The sequence below is a fragment of the Microcaecilia unicolor genome, chromosome 6 (assembly GCF_901765095.1).
Source record: "Microcaecilia unicolor chromosome 6, aMicUni1.1, whole genome shotgun sequence".
Lineage (NCBI taxonomy): Eukaryota > Metazoa > Chordata > Amphibia > Gymnophiona > Siphonopidae > Microcaecilia > Microcaecilia unicolor.
In genome coordinates, this window is record NC_044036.1 from 70,924,676 (window position 1) to 70,949,644 (window position 24,969).

A 24,969-nucleotide genomic window follows, 5' to 3' on the forward strand; every position below is an offset into this window, starting at 1 on the left:
GCGGGACTGCAGAATGAACTCACGAAGGGAGGGAAGGCTAGAGATAGGGCGAGGCTTTCAAATGACGCGGCTGCTGGAATGGAGGTAAATTAAAGATTTAAAGCACCAAGGGCGGCGGGGGATGGGGGCGAAGGAGAATCGCTGGACAGGGGCAGGGTGGGAGAAGAGAGAAAGGAGATACTTGGGGGGCGGAGGCGCCGGAGGGGGGGGTGAGCGGGCGCCAACTCATAGTCTGCAGGGGGCGCCAAAGACCCTAGAACCGGCCCTGATGGTATCGGTGTTCAGCCCCCTTGGGTGGGAGAGGACGACCCTCCTCAAGGTCCAGGTCCTGCATTGTTCCTTGATGCTCTCATCCTGAGCCAGCCCAATGGGCCAGTAGTTCAAGGCCAGTGAGGATTCGGACAGAGAACTACTACCCCGAGTCCAAGTAAGACCTTTTTTTTTAAAAAAAAAACTTGTGTGCGTGACCCTGTTTTTTTTTTTTTTTTTTTTTCAGCAGTGATTCATGTCTGTTCTAGAGTATTGGCAGACTTATCTTTTTATATTTTCCATAATATCCTTCCTACAAGCTTTTACTATCTGTTTAATAAAACAGTTTGCTGCCTGGGACTGTTCATTAACCACTGACTATATTACTTGATTAGCATAGTAAACTTTCATAAATTATTGAAATGTTAGTTATGTGATCAAAGCAGAGATTGAATCCATGATTACTTTGGATGTATATTTGCTATGATATAGTTGTGACTAACTTAAAGCTTACTTTCCATTCCAGCCATTGACATGTGGTCTGCAGGCATCATCTTCCTTTCTTTACTTAGTGGACGTTATCCATTTTTCAAAGCCAGTGATGATTTATCTGCTTTGGCACAGATTATGACAATTCGTGGATCCAAAGAAACCATACAAGCAGCTAAAAGATTTGGTATGTATTTCTTTGATTGCATAAATTGTGAAGTTCATAGTCTTTATTATTAATCATAAAGTATTTTCATAATTATTGTGAGTTCAAGTATGTAGTTTATTGGAAAAATTTGTTTTAGAACCAAGATCAGGATATGAATTTTTGGCTAGACTGTTTCACTAAATACCAAAACACTGCTATAATGTGTGAGAGCAGGTAAGTTGTAAACTTTTTCTTCTCCATTTTTTAACAAAGCTCCCAGGGTTATTTAATTTGATTATGGAGACAAAAGATTAGTGTTCATAAACCACAAGAGACTGTGTAGAACTGAACTGTTTATTGCTTACTAGATAATAGAATAGCAAAGCTGAAATGCCTTTCTTGCCTCGTCTTTCCTACCCTCAGTGTAATCATATCTTCCTACAAACCAGTTTCCCCATGGTATATTAAATTACCTAAGAAAACCCTATTGGAGTTTATACCCAGGTTGCCTACCCTTTCTGACCCAAGCATATAAAGTGAGTAACTGTAAAATCTATTTTCACTTTAGAGGTTGTTGGTTTGTTTTTTTTGTTCATATTATCGATGTGCAAAATGGACACTAGCTATGATTGAAGCCTACTCCTCAATCATACTTGTACTAGTTCAACCGCTTTTATGTCTTGAACCTGGTGCAGGAAAGCTGATCTCTGATACCAAAGAAGAAAAAAATGGGTATTTCAAAGGGAAGGGAGGATAAAGCTCTATACCAGGGTTGTCCAACCTTTTCCTATCAGGGGCCACATTTTACACTTTCGTAACTTTCAGAGGGCCTAAAATGTGTGCACGCGCACAGTCCTCCCATCCTCTTTATGGTGATCTCATATGTTCTTACCTTCACTCATTTTCTCTCGCTCTGTCATATGCCTCCCTGCCTTCACCCAATCAATCTCTCTCTCTCTCTCTCTCGTGTCCCTCTGCCTTCATCCAGTTTTTCTGTCTCGTGTCCCTCTGCCTTCATCCAGTTCTTCTCGCTCTCTCTCGTGCCCCTCTGCCTTCATCCAGTTCTTCTCGCTCTCTCTCGTGCCCCTCTGCCTTCATCCAGTTCTTCTCTCTCTCTCTCGTGCCCCTCTGCCTTCATCCAGTTCTTCTCTCTCTCTCTCTCTCTCTCTCTCTCTCTCTCGTGCCCCTCTGCCTTCATCCAGTTCTTCTCTCTCTGTGCCCCTTTGCCTTCACCCCTTCACCCCTTCTCCATCTTTCTCATGTGCCACTCTGCCTTCACTCTCTCTCTCATGTGCCCCTCTGCCTTCACCCCTTCTTGATCTCTCTCATGTGCCCCTCTGCCTTCACCCACTCTCTTCTCTCTCGTGCCCCTCTGCCTTCACCCAGTCTCTCTCTCATGTGCCCCTCTGCCTTCACCCAGTCTCTGTCTCTCTCTCATGTGCCTCTCTGCCTTGCCTTCACCCACTCTGTCTCTCTCTCTTGTCCCCGTCTGACTTCACCCAGTCTCTCTCTCTCCGTCTGACTTCACCCAGTCTCTCCCTCCCTCTCATATGTCCCTCTTCTCTCTTTCTCTCTTGCAAGACTTGAAACCGCAAGAGCAACCCAAACTTCCAGCACCACATAGCTCAAGCTCACAGTTAAGGAGTTGTGGCAGGATTTTGTTGGAGGAATCTGTGTTTCTACTGAGCTTCTGTGGGCCAAAAAAATTAAGTTGCGAGCCGGGTTTTGGGCGATGGGTTGGACAAGACTACTCTATACTGTGTTTACAGAGACTTTATTATTTTTATTTTATTGTGGTAGGGGCATAGTTATCAACAAGGGCTACTGTTAAAGAGGTGGTGTTTCACCACTAACTTGTGCTGTTTTAGCATAGGTCCCATTTTATGCAGTGATACCTACTTATTTTACTTTAAACCCGTTATTAGTAATAAATCTTAACAGTAGCCATGTTAATAACGTTTCCCCCCCCCCCCCCTTAATTTTCCTTTGTGATTCAGTAGACCACAGGTTGAAAGACAAAAAAATGATTCTCCATTTCCGGGTTCTGACTTTTCTTTTCCACCTGTAGTGTATATGCATAAAAGGGACAGTTCTATAACTGAGCCTGGTAGGAACCTATTTTATAAAGGAGCGTAGGCACCTACTTTCAAAAATACTAGCGGAACAACAAAAATAATGCACCTGTATATTAGGCGCAGTCACTAAGCCAGCCAAATGTGTGCACGTAATAGCCGGAAATAATATGAATAACATGGTATTCTGCAAGGTATGTGCGAGTACCACCCGTTCTCTGATTAGATTCTGCCTATGTGTATGCCCACCCTTGTGAACCCAGTCAGGTCACACTCCTTTGTGAGCCCCTTTGGGAGGACATTAGGTGTAGTTTTTATTGTTGTTGGTTCTATTTGATGGTGGGGATTTATTGTGTTAGGGCTGTGGTGAAGTAATTGTGGGAAGGGATATACGGCAGATAATTGGTTTTGGCAATATGAGGGAGTATAATATTGAACGTATTACTGGCCAATGGTGTTATGCTTGCTGTGGTGATATTAATTACACTCATATAATTACAGTTCAGAAAACTTTGTAAAGATATGTTCAACGAGTATTGTTTAATTGACTTGATAATTATAATATTAGAACATTAATATGTATGTTGAATGTGGTGAGGAAATGGCATCTGGTTCATGATATGATTGAACAGTTTAGGTTGGATGTGTTGTTTTTGACTGAAATGTGGTTGAAGAATAGCAGGGACCCAACAAAAGTCTTCCTCTGCCATAAGGGTTTGAAGTAATGGCATGTACCTTGTTTTAGGGAAGGGGGGAGGGGTGGCTATTTTAGATAGGGATTATTTTAACTGAGAACAGAAGGAAAAAGGATATTGGGTTGGTTGAAGGAGTGGAAGGTTTGCTTTTAAAATTTGGGAAACCCTGAACTTCTGCTCCTCCACCCCCCCCCCCCCCCCCCCCCCCCCGGTCCCCTGCCTAGATTAGAGGGAGAGAAGTGGGAGCAGTTGACTGCGTTCATCTTACAGCTTAAGGTATGAGGATTTGATAGTTTTAAGGAGTATGAATGCATCCAACTTGCCAATGCTATTGGATTCTATGAATAATATCTATACACATGTAAAAGGTAGTCGCATGGAGTGTGCTTAGTCAGTGAAACTTGGGCAGAGTTGCAATGTATACACATGAGTACATGCACATATGTGCTGCTGGGAGTAGTTCTGGGTGCCTATGCTAGTTTTATAAAATAAGCAACTTTAATATTCCACACAGGCGGCTCCTTATAAAATCAAGCCCAAAATGTGTATACAGGCATTTTTTTATTTTTTTTACATATGATGCTCTTGATAATGTCTGTTCTTATATTCCTGTATATATTTTTAAAAATTATACCATTCTTGGCAATTCACAATAAAGACATGCACAATAAAAATATAAAACAAGACAGTATAAAAAAATCATTAAATCAACAAAATATAATGCAACACAATAAAACAATAATTAAATCAACAATAAAATCAGCATTTCATTTTGTGCAGCGATATAGGAAGCTGCAATAATCACTCAGTAGGAGGCAAAAGCTTGCATAAATAGGTATGCCTCCAGTTGCTTTCTAAATTGTAATACGGAGACAGTTTTATATAATTCATTTGGCAGAGCATTCCATAGCATAGCACCCGAACATGGAGGAGCAATATTAGTTGAGTCTAATGTGGAAGGATGGTACATCCAGTAATAATTTGTCTGCAGAACGTAAAGTACGTGCGGGGTGATAAATCCTTAATGAGCTAGCAATAGGTAGTGGTGCATCATCATTCAGTGTCTTATGAATCAAGGAATAAAATTTTGAAATTTACTCTCCATTAGATGGGCAACTAATGTAAGCCTTTAAATATAAGTGTAACATGGCTAAATTGTGAAACATTCATTTCTTAGCATCAGCTCCACCATTCTGCACAAATGGGTGTTATCCCTTCCTACTAGCAGGTGGAGGTAGAGAAAGCTGAATTCTGCCAGGGACATTACCAGCATAAGCTGAGGTGCCCCCTGGAACAATCCAGTATTTTTCTCTACCTTCAGCAGGTAGGTCATGCTGATGGTTCCTCTGTTCCTGGCTTAGCTCCCTGCTCTGCTGGCCATGGCAACACAGCATGATCAAGCCTAATGGCCACTCCCAGGTTACAGAATTATACCTGGTTGAGCTTGGAGCTTGGCTCCGCAGTCCCCAGTTACACTTCCTAGTGCCACTGTGTGAGGCTTTGGCTCAGTCCTGCAGGGCCCATTCATCCTGTTTGGGGTTCTTCCCTACGGGCTTCCCTGCAGCTCCCAAGACTTCCAAAAGTGCTCACTTTAGCAGCACATACCAAAACAAATTCATTTGGCCTAGCTAGCTTTATGCCCTTTGTCAGAGGCCAATGCTATTAAGAATTAAGTAGGGAATTTCCCTCAAGGTGCACCCTTCTCTCTCAATTTACTAACAGAGAGAATAAATCCCTGGTCATATGATGGGCTTTCTCATTCCTGCCCACCCCAGGTCCCTTTGCATTGGGGTCCCAGTGGGGTCCCGGTAGTTTTTTGGCGCCAAAGCTTGACCCAGATGGTTAAGCAGGCCCTGTACCGGTCTCCTCTTGGGACCTAATCATAGCCCTAACACTCATCCTCTGTGGGAGACCCAAGGAGATCAGCAGGGGCTCCATATTGGGGTCTAACAGGTCTGGTTGTTCCAGAGGGTTTGGAAAAGGATTTGGAGGTCCTTGTCGAGAGGTTGTGGAAGAACAGTCCTATGGGTTCCGGCTCTTTTGTCATGAGGAGCTATCTCATCGCTTAGACAAGGTCGTGGGGACCTTGGCTATGCTTGTCTCCTTCAGCAGGCCCCAAAACATTTTCTGTTCCATAAGGCCTTCATCCGCATGATGGCAGAGTGGGAATCTCCGGATGGTTCCCTGGGGGGGGGGGGGGGGGGGGGGGGGCTGGGGCTCTTGATCATCTCTGACTTCACTGAAGAGGTTGAGAAATGGATGCCCTGGTTACGGTTGTCACAAAGGTGACTTCTGTACCTGTCCAAGGAAGCTTGGTTCTTAGGGAGTCCCCAGAGATTTCTTGCCTGGAGTTGGGGATGGTCTTTTTGTAAGGACATTCTCTACAATCTAGTCTGTCTGGCTTACAACTTAGTGGCGGTGTTAGGGGTTGTCGGTTGCGGCTTTGGTTTCCAAGACGTTGAGTCAGCTGACCTTTAGGGGCGCTTGCTCTTTTTGATGACTTGGAGAAGTTGGTGAAGGATATTTGGGAGGCATGCCTCTGTCTCACTGAGCTGCAGCAAGGATTCTGGAAGTGGTTGAGTGGGGGTACCCTATGGAATTCACCCACCTTCTTGACCTCTCCCTGTGGTTCAGCTCTAAAGCACCAGGCTGTCACTTTACTGTTTAGCATCTCTGCAGTATAGGAGTGGTAGAACATGTTCTGCCGGCGGAGCACACCCTGGACAGGTACTCCCATCTATTTCATGGTCCCAAAGAAGGGCAGCTCCTTTCACACCATCCTGGACTTAAGTGGGGGGGGGAAATGGATTGTCTGCAAGTCTAGCACATCCGGATGGAAACGCTTCACTCAGTCATGGCCTCGATGTGGCCAGGGGAATTCAACATGACGAGATATCTGCACTTCTGTGTTGGGGTGGCACTTTCAGTTTTGGGCCTTGCCCTTTGGTTTGGCTATGGCGCATTGCATGTTTTTCCAAGGTGATGCGATGGTGGCTGTGCACTTCGGCGTCAGGATATTTGGGTTCATCCGTACCTGAAGGACCAACTAATTCGGGCCAACTGAGCTTGATAGACTAGTCTGGCTACTTCACAGGTCATTTCCCTCCGGGAAATCCTGGGCTGGGTAGTAAGCTGGCCCAAGAGCCATCTAGCCCTGTCTCAGTCCCTGGAGTAACTAGGGGTCTGCTTCACGGCCAGAGGGATGTTTTTTTTCTTTGGGAGGAGTAGGCAGAGAAGCTGCGGGCACAGTTGTGTTGGTTGTGCGAGCTCCTGGGGCCCATGGTTTGGGATTACTTGCAGCTCTTGGGATTACTTGCAGCTCTTGGGCTCCATGCTTTCTACACTGGAGGTGGTGCCTTGGGTGAGGACTCATAAGCATCCTCTGCAGCAGGCCCTGTCCCGGTGGGCACCAGCCATGCAGGACTTCGATTATCCTTTCCCTCTGCTGCCCAAAGTGAGGCGCAATCTAGTCTGGTGGGACAGTCCGGCTCTCCTACTGAGAGGGGATTCCTCTGTATCTTCTGCAGTGGGTTCTGGTCACCATGTATGCAAGTCTCCTCGGCTGGGGATCTCACTATCTGGGCCAGGGGGCGCAGGAAATCTGGTCGATCCAGGTGGTGTCCTGGTCCATCAGTCACCTGGCGTCCCAGATGGTTCTCCTAGCTCTGAGGGAGTTTTGGCCGCTCCTCAAGTGGAAGGTAGTCAAGAGTGATGTTGGACATTGCCACAGTGGTGATGTACATAAACAAGCAGGGCGGCGCCTGGAGGCAACTTCTCTGTCAGTGGGCAAAGACTTATCTGCAGGCCCTTTCAGCTGGCCATTTTGCAAGCAAGGACAAAGTACAGATGGACATTCTCAGTGGCTCCCTCCTGGATCCAGGAGGGTGGGAGCTTGGGCAACAGGCCTTTCATCTCATTCTGGATTGCTGGGGCATTCCACAGTTCAACTTTGTGGGTCCAGGATTAGTCAAAGGCGGAGCCATTTCATCAGTCGGCAGAGGAAGACGACTTCCCAAGAGATAGATACCCTGGTTCAACAGTGACCATTGGAGAAGCCCCTCTACCTCTTCCCTCCATGGCCATCTCTTGCATAGGATTGCGTGTCATCTTCATTTGATCCTGCTGGTGGCGCTGGACTGGCATTGGTTCTCTGACTCCTCCTGGTGGGGTGTCCTCTTCCACTGCCCAGGTGTCGAGATCTGCTCCATTAAGGGCCGGTAGACATGGAAGATCCACATTCCTTCTGGCTTACTGTTGACCATTGGAAGGAGATGTGTGGAGAAGTGTTGGTCCCCCCCCCCCCCACACACACACACACACACACACACAGTGGTCTGTATGCTGCTCCACGCCAGGAAACTCTTGGTCCATGGCTTACATCTGGGTCTGGCAAGTTCTTTGAATCCTGGTGTGGGGAGCGGTCCCTGTCTCCCTGGAGGGCTCAGATTCCCAGTATTTTGGGGGTTTCTGCATCTAGGCCTGGATCAGGAGCTGGCTCTGAGCTCCCTGAAGGTGGTTCAGGTGGCTGCTCTGGCCAGTTTTCTTGGGAAGGTGAAGGGTGTCTCTCTGGCTTTACATAGAGGTGTGGCTCGATACCTGAAGGGGGTGGCTCATCTCTACCCTCTGGAACACCCTTCCTAGGACCTCAGTCTGGTGCTCTGGGCGCTGTTTGAGGCTCCATTTCCACCAAAGACCTTACTATCAGGGTGGTGTTTCTGGTAACTGTATCACCTCTGCTTGTAGAATCTTCAAGCTGCAGGCACTGTTTTGCCAGGACCTGTATCTGTCCTTCATGGAGGACTCAGGGCCCTGTGTATGGTCCCCTCCTTTCTACCAAAAGTGGTATCTCTGTTCCATATTAATCAGGAGGTCTGCTTGCCCTCCTTTTTTGGCATAAGATTCGGCTCTTGGGGATCAGAAGCTCCACAAGCTGATTTGTCCAGAGGATGCTGCTGTGGTACCTGAGGAAGACAAATTAATGTCGTCTCTGTCCATCTCTCTGTGCTTTCCATGACTCTTGGAAGGGCTAAGCAGTCTCTAGGCCTCCATTGTGAGGCAGATCAGGATGGCTGTTGAGTCTGCCTATATTGTCAAGAATAATCCAGTGCCTCAAGGCTGAAGGTCCACTCTACTAGGACTAAGGTCGCTGCCTGGGAGGAAGCCCAGGCAATGTCCTCTTGAGGACATCTGCAGGGCGACAACTTGGTTGTCACTCCATTCCTTTGCTAAGCACTACAGGTTGGATGTGTTGGCCAGATTCTGCTCAGACTTTGGCAGAGCAGCCATTTGGGGACCTTGTCTTCCCCTGCCCAGTGGACTGCTTTGGTTCATTCCATTTGTGCAGAACGGTTGAGCTGGCTCTAAGAAAGGAGAAATTATGTATTGCCGGGTAATTTTCTTTTCTTTAGTCAGCAACACCATTCTGCAATCCTGCCCTTGGAAGACCTCAGCCCAGGGTTCTGGGTGTGCTCTGTGCTTTCTTTTCAGTGCTTCAAAAAAAAAAAAAAACAGAAAAATAATTTTGTGATTGGCAGCCATATAGGATTCCTGTGATATGGCTATATCTTGGTATATGAAGGGTAGCATGTGCCACTCTCTGGTGTTTTGCTTACTTGATTATCATTGCAGCTGTAGTGGTTGATGGGACATGGGTGTGTTACAAAGGGACCTTCTGTTGCTTGGTGGAAATAAAAAGAGCAGATCAATGATAGGTACACACAAACTTTATTCGTTGAAAAACAAACAGTGTATTGCCTGACACAGGCCATGTTTCGCCCAAAATGACTGCGTCATGGGCTATACTATGGGTTTGACTGGCAAAAGGAAAACCAACAAAACGGTATGTAGGCTTTTCCTCAGCACAAAGTGTCAGAAGACGAGTGTCAATGGCACCAGTGTAAAAAAAAAAAAAAACAGCACAAACGCTATTATGATGATAAAATCAGTAGTCTGTCTGCTGGAGCAACAACAGCATGCGGATATTGAGGTGTGCACTTGTGTACTGCTGTTGCTCAACAACAGCATGCTGGTATTGAGGTGTGCACTTGCGTACTGCTGTTGCTTCAGGAGACGGACTACTGATTTTATCATCATAATAGCGTTTGTGCTGGTTTTTTTTTTTTTTTTTTTTTTTTTTTTTACACTGGTGCCATTGACACTTGTCTTCTGACACTTTGTGCTGAGGAAAAGCAGACTACTGATTTATCATCATAATAGCGTTTGTGCTGGGGGGGTTTACACTGGTACCATTTACACTCGTCTTCTGACACTTTGTGCTGAGGAAAAGCCTACATACCTTTGTTGGTTTTCTTTTTGCCAGTCAAGCTCACAGTATAGCCCCTGACGCACCCCTTTTTGGGAGAAACACAGCCTCTGTCGGGCAATACACTGTTTGTTTTTCAATGAATAAAGTTTGTGTGTACCTATCATTGATCTGCTCTTTTCCACATTGGAGTTTGCGAATCATCTGCCTTGTTTTCTTGGACCTTCTGCTGCTTGGGCAGCTGCATACTAGGCTGTTCCAAGGAGCACCTCTGCTTATGTTGCAGATGTCACCGGCAGAATTCAGTTTTCTCTACCTCCACCTGCTGGTAGGAAGGGATAACACCCATTTGTGCAGAATGGTGTTGCTGACTAAAGAAAAGAAAATTATCGGTAAGACATAATTTCTCCATAAAGGTATGCAGCTGCACTCTGTGCCACCTGGAGAGTATGTAGTCCACATGCAGGAATCCCCCAAATAAAATAAAGTATCTAATAAAGGTGTTTCCCGTTTCTAATTTACTGTGGTTCATTGTCTGATAACAAGTCCTTAAGTATCCTGATCAACCTTAGTTTAAAAAAGATTTTCTGTATTATGTTTCTAATGTGAGAACAAAGTGATAGTGAGGAGCCTACCATGACACCAGGTACTTAATGTTTTTGACAATAGGGATTTTAATTTATCAACACAATGTAGCAGGGACCACAGTCGAAGATATATTCCCAGAAAGAATTAGAACCTGTGTTTTTGATGCATTCAGTTTGAATCCGTTTATAGTCCAAGGCTTTACAACCTGAAGGCACATCACCAAGAATTGCATGGCAGTGTTGATCAAACCAGTAAAGGGGAAAAAAGTTGTAAATCATCAACATAAAGTCTGAACTGAACATCTAAGCAAGAAAGCACTCTGCAAACTGGGTTCATATAAATGTAAAATAATACAGCAGATAGGGTGGCTCCCTGTGGGACCCCTGAAGATAAATTCATCCAGGCAGAATGATCATTTCTTAATTGCACATGAAAGCTTTTATGGGTCAAAAAGAAGGTAAACCAAGATAGACCTTTCCCCTTAATGCCCAAAGCTTTCATTAGGTCAAGGAGTAGATCAAGGGAAACAGTATCGAACGCTGCAGAAATGTGCAGCGTCACCTTGAAAAACTCAGTACCTTAGTCAAGCCTTGCATAAGTGGAATTAACCATCGAAATTAATAGAGCCATACAATTGTCACAATTTCAAGATTTTCTTGATGACAAGACTGCTTTTTTAAGAATTTTAGCAAAAACATCGAGGAGGAAGTAGGACAGTAATTTCTAGAGTCATTTGCATCAAGGTTGTCACTTTTTAAAAGGGGGTGAACTGTTGCACCTATAAAAAATATTAGGAACTGTTCCTTCTGAAAAAGACTTATTGATCTGAAGAGAAATGATTGATTGGTGCAAGATCAAACCTCAACAATTTATGACCTCAAGAGAACAATCATCTAGCAGATATAAACATGCTTTGAGGCTAGAATTATTTTGACAATTTGTCTAGGAGTTGTTGAGGTAAATTTGTTCCATTTAGCATCACTCAGATTTTTCTATGATAGAAAATTCAGTATTATTGAATGAAGAAGTAATATTTTTGAACTTTTTCACAAAAAGCATCAGCAAAATCTTGGCAATGAATTGTTGACTTAGATTCATCAGAGGACTTTGAAATTAATCTGCAAAAAGTTAAGGCCAAGATGGAGTAGTTCACATTTTTTGATCAAAATAATTTATTTTGGCTGATAGTGTTAATTTGATATTTAAGAGGGCATGAACGATATATAGATTTATGTCTATAGATTTTCACCAAGCATGTTCATTTTTCCTTAAATTTTGCTTAGCTTATCTAATATTGAAATACCATGTGTATTACTTCCTCCCGTTTCTTAGCCCTCACAGGAAGGGGGGAAGCATAGAAAAATAAGAAGAAGAAAGACTCCATTAAGCGCAGCCAGTAAATTACCTTTATTAGTATCTCACAGAGCCAAAAATACAAAATAGTTCTCTCCCTGGAGCAGGTTGCCAATCAGCAGTGCACATCCTGAAAGACAAGATCTGCTCAGCTAATACTGCCCCGGACATCACATATATACTGTTACAAGTTACATTTTCCCAGAAATCATGTGATTTCCCATAAACCAGAACCATTAGGTAGCCTTATACCATATGTGGATTAGTCATGTATTCTATCAGTCTCTCCTGATGTGTTTGCACGTGCCCAGTCAATGGCCATTGGCTAGTCAGTTATCAGTATAGCGTGCAGTTAGTCACAGAGTAAAAAATTACGTAGAACAATACCCTTGTGTCCTCTCTCTCTGTTTCCCCAAATCTGAAACATTCTAGGCTCACTGTATCCTCAGTCTGTTGTTCACTAAGGTTACATCATTATATCCAGTTTATATGAAAAGCCTAGTCTCGGCTCCAGCAAAGTCAGCAAAATGTGTATCCCTGAAGTGTCTGTTCTCAGCTCCTGAGAAAGCAGTACTGTATATTCTCCGAGGACAAGCAGGCTGCTTGTTCTCACGACTGGGTGACGTCCGCGGCAGCCCCCACCAACCGGAAAAAAGCTTCGCGGGACGGTCGGCACGCAGGGCACGCCCACCGCGCATGCGCGGCCGTCTTCCCGCCCGTGCGCGACCGCTCCCGCCAGTTCCTTTTTTTCCGCGTCTGGAGAGAGTCGTGCCCCGCCGCTCTCTCTGATTCAGCCGCCGGTTTTTCGATCGCGTTTACGCCGATCGTGCTTTTTCTTTGTTTATTTCGGTCTAGTTACCGCCCGGTTTCTTTTTAAAAAAAAAAAAAAAAAAGAAACCCTGCGCGTGTGGAGCACGCGCTCCCTTTTTTCCCTCGCTTCCAGCCGGGACGCTGCGTTGCGGCCTAGTGGCCGCACGGTCGTTTTCCTTTTTCGTGGTGTGATTTCAGCCACCATTGACGACTTTGACTTCGCCGACGCGATTTTTCCGTCGATGTCCTCGAAGGTCCCGAATGGATTTAAAAAGTGTGGTCGCTGCGGCCGGCCGATCTCGCAGACCGACACCCACGCTTGGTGCCTCCAGTGCCTCGGGCCGGAGCACAATATCAAGTCGTGTTCTCTGTGTCTCGGTCTCCGGAAACGGACTCAGGTTGCGAGGCAAGTTCTGCGGGACCGTCTTTTTGGAACTTGCGCCGGCCCCTCGACGTCGAACTCGAAGGCATCGGTATCGACGCCCGGCCCTTCGGTACCGGTATCGATGCCCGAGACATCGGCACTGATGGCACCGACCCCAGGAGAACAGGTCCCGTCGGCCAGCCGGTCCTCCGGTGAGAGTGGGGGTGAGAGGCCGCGTGGGCAGTCGGCCCCGGTCACTCCCTCAACTCGTGGGCCACGGGACCGAACCCTGTCTGACCCGGTACCTCGAGACCGAGGGGGATCGACCTCCTCCTCCTCCATGCCTTCCGGCGCCGGTGACGGGCATCGTAAGAAAGATAAGAAGCGTCGTCACCGGTCGCCCTCGGTGCATCCGGATATCGGAGAGGAGTCGACGCCGAAGCGTCATCGTCGAGAGGAGAGGTCTCCGTCGGTTGTGGAGGGTACCGACGCGTCGGGGTTCCGGCACCTCGGTGCCGTCTCCTGGCCCCCAGCAGCTTCTGGCGCCGACACCCCTACCGGCCCCACCGCCTTTCCCGGCAGCGGGCCTGGACGAGTGCCTCAGAGCCATCCTTCCGGGGATCCTGGAAGGGCTGATGCGCCAGGCTGTGCCGGCGCCGGGGGTGCTTGCGCCCTCGGCGCCGATGACTGTGGCGCCGGCGAGCTCTAGCCCGGCGCCGGGGCCGTCGACACCGCCGCCGCTTGCGGTGCCGGTCTCGACCGCCACGCAGGTGGAGTCGACGTCGATGGAGGGAGCTCCGTCCCCGCCGGCGCGGGAGTCCACCGCTCGACGACACCGAGACCTTGGTGCCTCGACGTCAAGCCGGGCCCGGTTCAGGACTCAGCTACATGAGCTTATGTCCGACACCGAGGATGAGGACTCGTGGGGGGAAGAGGAGGACCCTAGATATTTCTCCTCAGAGGAGTCTACGGGCCTTCCCTCGGACCCCACGCCTTCACCGGAGAGGAAACTCTCACCTCCTGAGAGTCTCTCCTTTGCCTCCTTTGTGCGGGATATGTCTATTAGCATTCCCTTCCCCGTGGTCTCTGTGGAAGAGCCGAGGGCCGAGATGCTCGAGGTCCTCGACTATCCATCACCACCTAGAGAGTCCTCCACGGTGCCGCTGCACAATGTCCTTAAGGAGACGCTGCTTCGGAACTGGGTGCGACCATTAACTAACCCCACCATTCCCAAGAAAGCAGAGTCCCAGTACAGGATCCACTCCGACCCAGAGCTAATGCGGCCACAATTGCCCCATGACTCAGCGGTCGTGGATTCTGCTCTCAAGAGGGCACGGAGTTCGAGGGATACCGCCTCGGCGCCCCCGGGGCGGGAGTCTCGCACTCTGGACTCGTTTGGGAGGAAGGCCTACCAATCCTCCATGCTCGTGACCCGCATCCAATCATACCTGCTCTATATGAGCATTCACATGCGGACCTATGTGCAGCAACTGGCGGACCTGGTCGAGAAGCTCCCGCCGGAGCAGTCCAGGCCTTATCAGGAGGTGGTCAGGCAGCTGAAGGCGTGCAGAAAGTTCCTGTCCAGGGGTATCTATGACACCTGTGACGTGGCATCTCGTGCTGCGGCCCAAGGTATAGTGATGCGCAGGCTCTCATGGCTGCGTGCCTCTGACCTGGACAACCGCACCCAGCAGAGACTGGCCGACGTCCCTTGCCGGGGGGATAACATTTTTGGTGAGAAGGTCGAGCAGATGGTGGACCAACTGCATCAGCGGGGAAACCGCTCTCGACAAGCTCTCCCACCGGGCGCCTTCAGCATCCACCTCCACAGGTGGACGTTTTTCCCGGGCCCGGCAGGCTGCACCCTATTCTTTTGCGAAGCGTAGGTACAACCAGCCGGCCCGAAGGCCTCGTCAGGCACAGGGACAGCCCCCAGCGCGCTCGTTCTCGTCAACAGCGTGCGCCTAAGCAGCCCCCTGCGCCTCCACAGCAAAAGCCGGGGACGGGCTTTTGACTGGATCCACGGGAACATAGCCGCCCTACAAGTGTCCGTACCGGACGATCTGCCGGTCGGAGGGAGGTTAAAATTTTTTCACCAAAGGTGGCCTCTCATAACCTCCGACCAGTGGGTTCTCCAAATAGTGCGGTGCGGATACGCCCTGAATTTGGCCTCCCTGCCTCCAAATTGTCCTCCGGGAGCTCAGTCTTTCAGCTCCCATCACAAGCAGGTACTTGCAGAGGAACTCTCCGCCCTTCTCAGCGCCAATGCGGTCGAGCCCGTACCACCCGGGCAGGAAGGGCAGGGATTCTATTCCAGGTACTTCCTTGTGGAAAAGAAAACAGGGGGGATGCGTCCCATCCTAGACCTGAGAGGCCTGAACAAATTCCTGGTCAAAGAAAAGTTCAGGATGCTTTCCTTGGGCACCCTTCTGCCAATGATTCAGAAAAACGATTGGCTATGTTCCCTGGATTTAAAGGACGCATATACTCACATACCGATACTGCCAGCTCACAGACAGTATCTCAGATTCCGCCTGGGCGCACGGCACTTTCAGTATTGTGTGCTGCCCATTGGGCTCGCCTCTGCCCCACGAGTGTTCACCAAGTGCCTCGTGGTGGTAGCGGCCTACCTACGCAAGCTGGGAGTGCACGTGTTCCCATATCTCGACGATTGGCTGGTCAAGAACACCTCGGAGGCAGGAGCCCTCCGGTCCATGCAGTGCACTATTCAGCTTCTGGAGCTGCTGGGGTTTGTGATAAATTACCCAAAGTCCCATCTCCAGCCAACCCAGTCTCTGGAATTCATAGGAGCTCTGCTGAATGCCCAGACGGCTCAGGCCTACCTTCCCGAAGCGAGGGCCACCAATCTCCTGGCCCTGGCTTCGCAGACCAGAGCGTCTCAGCAGATCACAGCTCGGCAGATGTTGAGACTTCTGGGTCATATGGCCTCCACAGTTCATGTGACTCCCATGGCTCGTCTTCACATGAGATCTGCTCAATGGACCCTAGCTTCCCAGTGGTTCCAAGCCACCGGGAATCTAGAAGATGTCATCCGCCTCTCCACCAGTTGCCGCACTTCACTGCTCTGGTGGACCATCCGGACCAATTTGACACTGGGACGTCCATTTCAAATTCCACAGCCCACGAAAGTGTTGACGACGGATGCATCTCGCCTGGGGTGGGGAGCTCATGTCGATGGGCTTCACACCCAGGGTCTGTGGTCCCTCCAGGAAAAGGATCTGCAGATCAACCTCCTGGAGCTCCGAGCGATCTGGAACGCACTGAAGGCTTTCAGAGATCGGCTGTCCTGCCAAATTATCCAAATTCGGACAGACAATCAGGTTGCAATGTATTACGTCAACAAGCAGGGGGGTACCGGATCTCGCCCCCTGTGTCAGGAGGCCGTCGGGATGTGGCGTTGGGCGTGTCAGTTCGGCATGCTCCTCCAAGCCACGTACCTGGCAGGCGTAAACAACAGTCTGGCCGACAGACTGAGCAGAGTCATGCAACCGCACGAGTGGTCGCTCCACGCCAGAGTGGTACGCAAGATCTTCCGAGAGTGGGGCACCCCCTCGGTGGACCTTTTCGCCTCTCAGACCAACCACAAGCTGCCTCTGTTCTGTTCCAGACTTCAGGCACACGGCAGGCTAGCGTCGGACGCTTTTCTCCTCCATTGGGGGACCGGCCTCCTGTATGCTTATCCTCCCATACCTTTGGTTGGGAAGACCTTACTGAAGCTCAAGCAAGACCGCGGCACCATGATTCTGATAGCGCCCTTTTGGCCCCGTCAGATCTGGTTCCCTCTTCTTCTGGAGTTGTCCTCCGGGGAACCGTGGAGATTGGAATGTTTTCCGACTCTCATCTCGCAGAACGACGGAGCGTTGCTGCACCCCAACCTTCAGTCCCTGGCTCTCACGGCCTGGATGTTGAGGGCGTAGACTTCACTGCGTTGGGTCTGTCTGAGGGTGTCTCCCGGGTCTTGCTTGCCTCTAGGAAGGATTCCACTAAAAAGAGTTACTTTTCCAAGTGGAGGAGGTTTGTCGTGTGGTGTGAGAGCAAGGCCCTAGAACCTCGTTCTTGCCCTGCACAGAACCTGCTTGAATACCTTCTGCACTTATCAGAGTCTGGCCTCAAGACCAACTCAGTAAGGAATCACCTTAGTGCGATTAGTGCTTACCATTATCGTGTGGACGGTAAAGCCATCTCTGGAGAGCCTTTAGTCGTTCGATTCATGAGAGGCTTGCTTTTGTCAAAGCCCCCTATCAAGCCTCCTACTGTGTCATGGGATCTCAACGTCGTCCTCACCCAGCTGATGAAACCTCCTTTTGAGCCACTGAATACCTGCCATCTGAAGTACTTGACCTGGAAGGTCATTTTCTTGGTGGCAGTTACTTCCGCTCGTAGGGTCAGTGAGCTTCAAGCCCTAGTAGCTCATGCTCCATATACCAAATTTCATCACAACAGAGTAGTGCTCCGTACCCACCCAAAGTTCCTGCCGAAGGTGGTGTCGGAGTTCCATCTTAACCAGTCAATTGTCTTGCCAACATTCTTTCCCAGGCCGCATACCCGCCCTGCTGAACGTCAGTTGCACACATTGGACTGCAAGAGAGCATTGGCCTTCTACTTGGAGCGGACACAGCCCAACAGACAGTCCGCCCAATTGTTTATTTCTTTCGACCCTAACAGGCTAGGGGTCGCTGTCGGGAAACGCACCATCTCCAATTGGCTAGCAGATTGCATTTCCTTCACTTACGCCCAGGCTGGGCTGACTCTTGAGGGTCATGTCACGGCTCATAGTGTCAGAGCCATGGCAGCGTCGGTGGCCCACTTGAAGTCAGCCACTATTGAAGAGATCTGCAAGGCTGCGACGTGGTCATCTGTCCACACATTCACATCTCATTACTGCCTCCAGCAGGATACCCGACGCGACAGTCGGTTCGGGCAGTCGGTGCTGCAGAATCTGTTTGGGGTGTAAATCCAACTCCACCCTCCAGGACCCGAATTTATTCTGGTCAGGCTGCACTCTCAGTTAGTTGTTCTTCGTAGGTCAATTTCTGTTGTACCCTCGCCATTGCGAGGTTCAATTGACCTGGGTTCTTGTTTTGAGTGAGCCTGAGAGCTAGGGATACCCCAGTCGTGAGAACAAGCAGCCTGCTTGTCCTCGGAGAAAGTGAATGATACATACCTGTAGCAGGTGTTCTCCGAGGACAGCAGGCTGATTGTTCTCACCTACCCTCCCTCCTCCCCTTTGGAGTTGTGTGTTTCATCTTTTGCTAGTCATTCAACTGGCGGGAGCGGTCGCGCACGGGCGGGAAGACGGCCGCGCATGCGCGGTGGGCGTGCCCTGCGTGCCGACCGTCCCGCGAAGCTTTTTTCCGGTTGGTGGGGGCTGCCGCGGACGTCACCCAGTCGTGAGAACAATCAGCCTGCTGTCCTCGGAGAACACCTGCTACAGGTATGTATCATTCACTTTACATGTGAGAACCAAACTGAGCAAAGTACAGGCCTTAGGCCTAGCCCTTAGGAACAGGCCAAGCATAGGAAGGCATATACACATGGTACATTCTTCAATCTCTTAATAACTAATTTTCTTGCTAATGTATCTAAACATTTACGGGTCCTTTTACTAAGATGTGCTAACAGATTTAGCGTATGCTAATGAATTAGTGCATGGCAAAGAAACAGAAGAGCAGCAACCTTTGCAGTCGCACGAACAAGTCAAACGCAGCAAGGGTTGCAAATAAGTGAACAGTAGATGATGTTCAGTGTGTTGAAGCTTTATTGTAACATCCGAGACTCGACACAAGTTGTGTTTCGGCCTAAAGAGGCCTTCCTCAGGAGTCTAAAAGTACATATATACAAAAAATGAATCAATAAAACTAAAACAAATTAAATAATGTAAATTTGACACACATGAATAAAAAAATGGAAATATTACTATAAGCTTTTAAGATATTGTGCAAAAATTACGACTATTATTGAGATAACTAAACCCAATGTAAATTAAAAAAAATATAAAATAACCATATAGTATAAACATATTAATGTTATTATACAAGACATAGCCCAATGACAAAGGAGAGCCTTGACAAAATCCTAAGAGACCTTTGACCAACTACCTGCTTCCGCGACCCCTGCCCATCAAAGATAATGCAGCAGGCAAGTATGGGCCTCATAGAAGGTGCCACTAAAAATTGTGAACACCTCTCTTTCTAATGGGCAACTACCAACAGCATTATAAAGAGCAGTGGTTCACTCTTTGCTAAAGAAAAACAACCTTGACCAGGACAAACTTAAAAGTTACCGGCCAGTATCCAACATCCCATTTCTAGGGAAACTCATAGAACAAACAATCTGTGTTAACTTAATGATTGGTTAGAAGAGAGAAACTGGCTAGATCCATGTCAATCTGGATTCAGACCCGGTTATGGAACATAAACTGTCCTCGTATCCCTAATAGATGATCTTCACAGAAACCGAGATGGGATTTGCCTCAGTGTTAGTACAACAGATTTCTCAGCAGCTTTTGACACTGTGAACCACGATATTATGCTAGCACGACTGACAGAAACAGGTATCAGTGGAACAGTACTTGCCTGGTTCAGATCCTATCTATCAGACAGGCAACAATCCATAATGTTTGGCAGCAACTCATCACCACCATGGACATTGGCCTGTGGGGTACCACAAGGATCGATACTATCACCTATTCTGTTCAATATCTACCTCAAGCCACTAGCTGAGCTAATTCAGTCAATGGACACTCAGTTCTACATCTATGCGGATAATGTGCAGCTTCTCATACCCATTGAACCTGACTTACCTAAAGCCTTGAATAAACTGACTACCTATCTAACATCAATTCAAGAATGGGCTAAACTCAACAAACTTTGCCTGAACCCAAGTAAAACTGAGCTTCTCTGGGTCCCTAACACACATACCTGACAGCAAAATCCCTTTTGGGAAGTGCGAGCTCCCCCTCAAATCACAAGTCGGGAACCTTGGAATACATTTAGATTCAACACTTACTCTGATTCCCTACATCAAAGCAACCATCAAGAGCTGCTTCTACTATTTGTGACAGCTGTGCTGCCTCTCTCCTTACATCAAGAAGGTAAATCTTATCCCAGTTGTGCATGTCATGATAACATCAAGATTAGATTACTGCAATGTACTATACAGTGGTCTGACTACAAAGGGCCTGCAGAAGCTCCAGTTGATTCAGAATGCAGCAGCAAGACTCATAGAAGGTTGCAAGCGACGTGACCACATCACACCATTTTTGCAAAAACTTCATTGGCTACCAGTACAATACAGGGCTAAATTTAAAAACTCTGTTTGATCTTCAAGGCCCTTAAAGGAATTGGCCTGGAGTACCTGAAGAATAGGTTGATCCTCTACACACCGCCAAGGACACTAAGGTCTTCTCTAGGACTATCACTAGCCACACCCTCTCCAAAAGACATTACACAATCTGATACCCAAACATTATGAATACTCCCTCTGGGAGTAAATTCCAGAGCATGGGGGCTACTCCTGAGAAGGCTTACTGGCGGGTATCACATCGTACAATTTCTTTTGAGGAGGGTACAGATAGTGATGATCCTTGAGAGGACCTTAAAGGTCTCAAAGGTGTGTGGCTAACTTTTCTTTAAGTACTCTGGCCCATTTTGTCTGAGGACCTCGAAGATCAAGCACAGAGTTTTAAATTAGCCCTGTAAGGTACTGGTAGACAGTGTAGTTTTTGCAAGAAGGGTGTGATGTGGTCATGCCTCTTGTAGCCTTCTATCAGACATGCTGCAGCATTCTGAATTAGATACAGACTCTTTTTGGTTTGGCCAGTGTACAGGGCTTTACAGTAGTCTAGTCGTGATGTTGTTATGGCATGGTCCACTGTGGTCAGACTCATCTTTTCAATATATGGAGAGAGATTTCGTAGCTGCTGTAGGTGATAGAGACAATTTTTGAAGGTTGTTTGACTTTGCGGGATCAGAGTGAGTAAGTGTAACAGTATCCCAAGATTCTTGACCTGTGATGTTAGGGGGAAGCTCATACTTCCCAAAAGGTATTTTGAAGTTGAGTATTTGTCCACTTGTGTTTGGTACCCAAAGAATCTCTGTTTCAGGCAGAGTTTGTTGCTGTTTGCCCATTCCTGAGTTGCAGTTAGCCAGGCAGTCAGTTTATTCAAAGCTGTGGGTAGATTTGCTTCAATGGGTATGAGTAGTTGCACATCATCAGCATAGATGTAGAATTTTGTATCCATTGACCGAAGCAACTCTGCCAGAGGTTTAAGGTAGATATTAAATAAAATGGGAGACAGTATGGATCCCTGTGGCACCCCTTACAGTTCAGTACCCAACTGAACAGAACTCATTGTTGTCTATCTGACAAATAGGATTTGAACCAAGTAAATACTGTGCCACTGATACCTGTTTCTCCCAGTCATGTAAGCATGTTATGATCCATGTTGTCAAAGGCTGCCGAGACATCCAGTAACACTAATAATGAGGCAGATCCCCCTGTCATGGTTTCTGTCTTCCCAATCTTTTTTCCAATTCCCTCCCACCCACTAAGGGCTCCATTCATTCATTCAATCCACCCACCCACCTACCACCCATATGCTTGTCTTCATCTCTCCCTCTACATTTCTGCAGGCAACCACCCCAATGACAAATGAAAATTCACTGTTTTTTGTCCTCCCCGCACGTACCTGTGTACACCCTGGTGGTCTAGTGGTCTCTTCATGGCAGTAAAGATCCCTATTCTTTTCCTGCCCCATTGCCGCTGAACACTCGCTGGCGCCGCTTCTTTACAATGGCTGCTGAGACTTCAACTGGCGGCCTTGCAAGACTTCCGCAAGAAAGAAACTGAAGCACACATCACTGCAAAGTAGAAAGCATGAAGTTGTGTTGGCAATGAAGGAGGTGGTCACAAAGGGGGGTGTAGAGAGTGTGAAGAATATTTACTTTGTGAAGCAGTTTTATTATTAAACTTTTGATATTCTGCCTTATGTTAAACAGCATTTTCTATTTGCTATCTTGTAAAATGTGTGGTGTTTAAGCGTGTTGTATATTAACATTTCTCCTTAATATTGTAAGGTATGCTTATGCTTTTCTTTTCTTTTTAAGGAAAGTCAATTCTGTGTAGTAAAGAAATTCCAGGACAGGATTTGAAGACACTTTGTGAGAGGTTGAGAGGCATAAGCTGTGCAGAGCCAACAGCAAATGAACTAGAACAGGACAGCATGCATCTAACTGTGTCAGAAGAAAATAAAAAAGAAGATATGCTTATTCCCCAAACCCATGAAGAACAGTCCCTTTTACAGAACTGTTCACTGGAACATTGTCACAGTGACTCAAAAACAGAGATCTCAATGTTTACAGTTAACATGAAAGGATGGGACAGGGTCCCTGATGAGGCTTATAATCTACTTGATAAACTCTTAGATCTGAACCCAGTAACAAGAATAACTGCAGAAGAATCTTTGCTGCATCCAGTATTTGAAACTATGCAGCTATGATGGAAGGAGAATAATTTTTTTAAATGTCTGTCTTCGAGATAGCTTACCAGGGAAAGAGTACAGTAATTTTTATTTTAAAGGTGTTAACTGACTATATGCATTTTATGTTTTTCTAAGTATTTTACCTGTGTTGCAAATTACACATCAAGGCTTTTATTAGTGTTGTATACAAGTTTCTATTAAATAATTTTAGTCACTTTTTAAAATACTAATGATTATTTGGTTATTGCTTGGTTATGATTTCAGTGTAGGGGGTGTCTCTCTTTTTGTAATTTATTTTTATTGTGATAGTAGCTGATTATAGATCATCGTTTTGCTCAAAATACCATTATAACTTAAGGGCCCTTTTACTAAAGTTTAGTGTGCACTAATAGAATTAGCACATGCTAAGAAATCTATAGCTATGGGCTTCTTAGCTTTCTAGTGTGTGCTAATTCCATTAGCACATGCTAAGCTTTACTAAAGGGCCCCTTAGTTTGCTAGAAGCAGGGATATAGCAGTATAATTTTTTTATTTTACTTATACTAAGCTCCATGTAAATGAACTTTCTTGCAAGTTGTGTTTAAAAACCCTAGTTGCTGCTTATTGGCTTAAAACAGCATTGGAGTTTAATCTACATACACACTGATAAATTACTGTAATAAAACAGAGTAACTGTTTAACCATTATAAATATGTTCTTTCCAATCATTAGTGTGTTGTAATAGAATATGATCGCAACTCACTTTTCATAAATATGATTCTCAGCAAGTGTGTTTGCTGTTGTAAAAGAGAAAAATAAGGTCCTGTATTATATTTTTATATATTTCTTATCACAAGTTGCAACCTTAGTTGATGTAGATCTTAATTCATGCCCATTTAGATTTATTATCTCATCTATTTACATATACATGGAGGGGGAGTGTTGATAAAACATCTAAATCTGACTTTGGATGTTTTGCTGAAAATGTCCAGAAATAAAGTACCATCATGGCCATTTTCGAACCTGAAAAAGTCTGTTTGAAAATAAAGCCTAAAGAGTTGGCGTTCCAGAAATACAAAAAAACTCAAGAAAAGGAACACGAGGAAGAATACCAGATGAAAATGAAAGAAGCCAAGAGAGAGATACGTCTGGCGAAAGCGCAAGCGGAAGAACAAATGGCTAAAAATGTAAGAAGGGGTGACAAAAATTTCTTCAGGTATATTAGTGAAAGAAGAATGACTAAAAAGCGAATTGTGAGACTAAAAGATACTGCGAACTGCTATGTGGATAACGATGAAGAAAAAGCAAATTTGCTAAATAGATACTTTTGCTCTGTTTTCACAGAAGAAAATCCTGGAGAAGGATCGCGATGGAGTGCAAAAAGTACAAATGAGATTGAAGTGGATAGAGCACCGTTCACGGAAGAGAGTGTGTATGAACAACTTGAAAAGCTAAACGTGGACAAAGCCATGGGACCGGATGGGATCCACCCCAGGATATTGAGGGAGCTCAGAGGTTCTGGCGAGTCCTCTTAAAGATTTGTTTAATATATCCTTGCAGACGGGAGAGGTTCCGAGGGATTGGAGAATGGCAGAGGTGGTCCCTCTTCACAAAAGTGGTGATAGGGAAGAAGCTGGAAACTACAGGCCGGTAAGCCTCACTTCAGTTATTGGAAAAGTAATGGAAGTGATGCTGAAGGAAAGGATAGTGAATTTCCTGGAAGCCAATAAGTTGCAAGATCCGAGACAACATGGTTTTACCAAAGGGAAATCGTGCCAAATGAATCTCATTGAATTCTTTGATTGGGTGACAGGATAATTGAATCAGAGACGAGCTATGGACGTAATCTACTTAGATTTCAGCAAAGCTTTTGACACGGTTCCCCACAGGAGGCTCTTAAATAAACTGGATGGGCTGAAGATAGGACCCGAAGTGGTGAACTGGATTAGGAACTGGTTGACGAACAGAAGCCAGAGGGTGGTGGTGAATGGAATTCGCTCGGAGGGAAAGGTGAGTAGTGGTGTGCCTCAAGGATCGGTGCTGGGACCGATTCTGTTCAATATATTTGTGAGTGACATTGCCGAAGGGTTTAAAGGTAAAGTTTGCCTATTTGTGGATGATACTAAGATCTGTAATAGAGTGGACACCCGGGAGGGAGTGGAAAACATGAAAAAGGATCTGAGGAAGTTAGAAGAATGGTCTAAGGTTTGGCAATTAAAATTCAACGCGAAGAAATGCAAAGTGATGCACTTAGGGAATAGAAATCTTCGGGAGACGTATGTGTTAGGCGGGGAGAGTCTGATAGGAACGGACGGGGAGAGGGATCTTGGGGTGATAGTATCTGAGGATCTGAAGGCAACGAAACAGTGTGACAAGGCGGTGGCCGTAGCGAGAAGGTTGTTAGGCTGTATAGAGAGAGGTGTGACAAGCAGAAGAAAGGGGGTGTTGATACCCCTGT

General features: G+C 46.7%; 1 protein-coding gene across 2 annotated transcripts in view; it reads left to right on the forward strand.

The window, feature by feature from the left end:
• Positions 1–22,951, forward strand: part of CDC7 (cell division cycle 7) — a 158,559-nt gene extending 135,608 nt beyond the window's left edge. For both annotated transcript variants that reach the window (XM_030207286.1, XM_030207287.1), the window contains 2 exons: positions 776–925; positions 22,159–22,951. In XM_030207286.1, coding sequence (XP_030063146.1) covers positions 776–925; positions 22,159–22,550 — 542 coding nt within the window. In that variant the 3' untranslated portion in view covers positions 22,551–22,951. The remainder of the gene's footprint in view (positions 1–775; positions 926–22,158) is intronic.
• Positions 22,952–24,969: the final 2,018 nt, after the last annotated feature.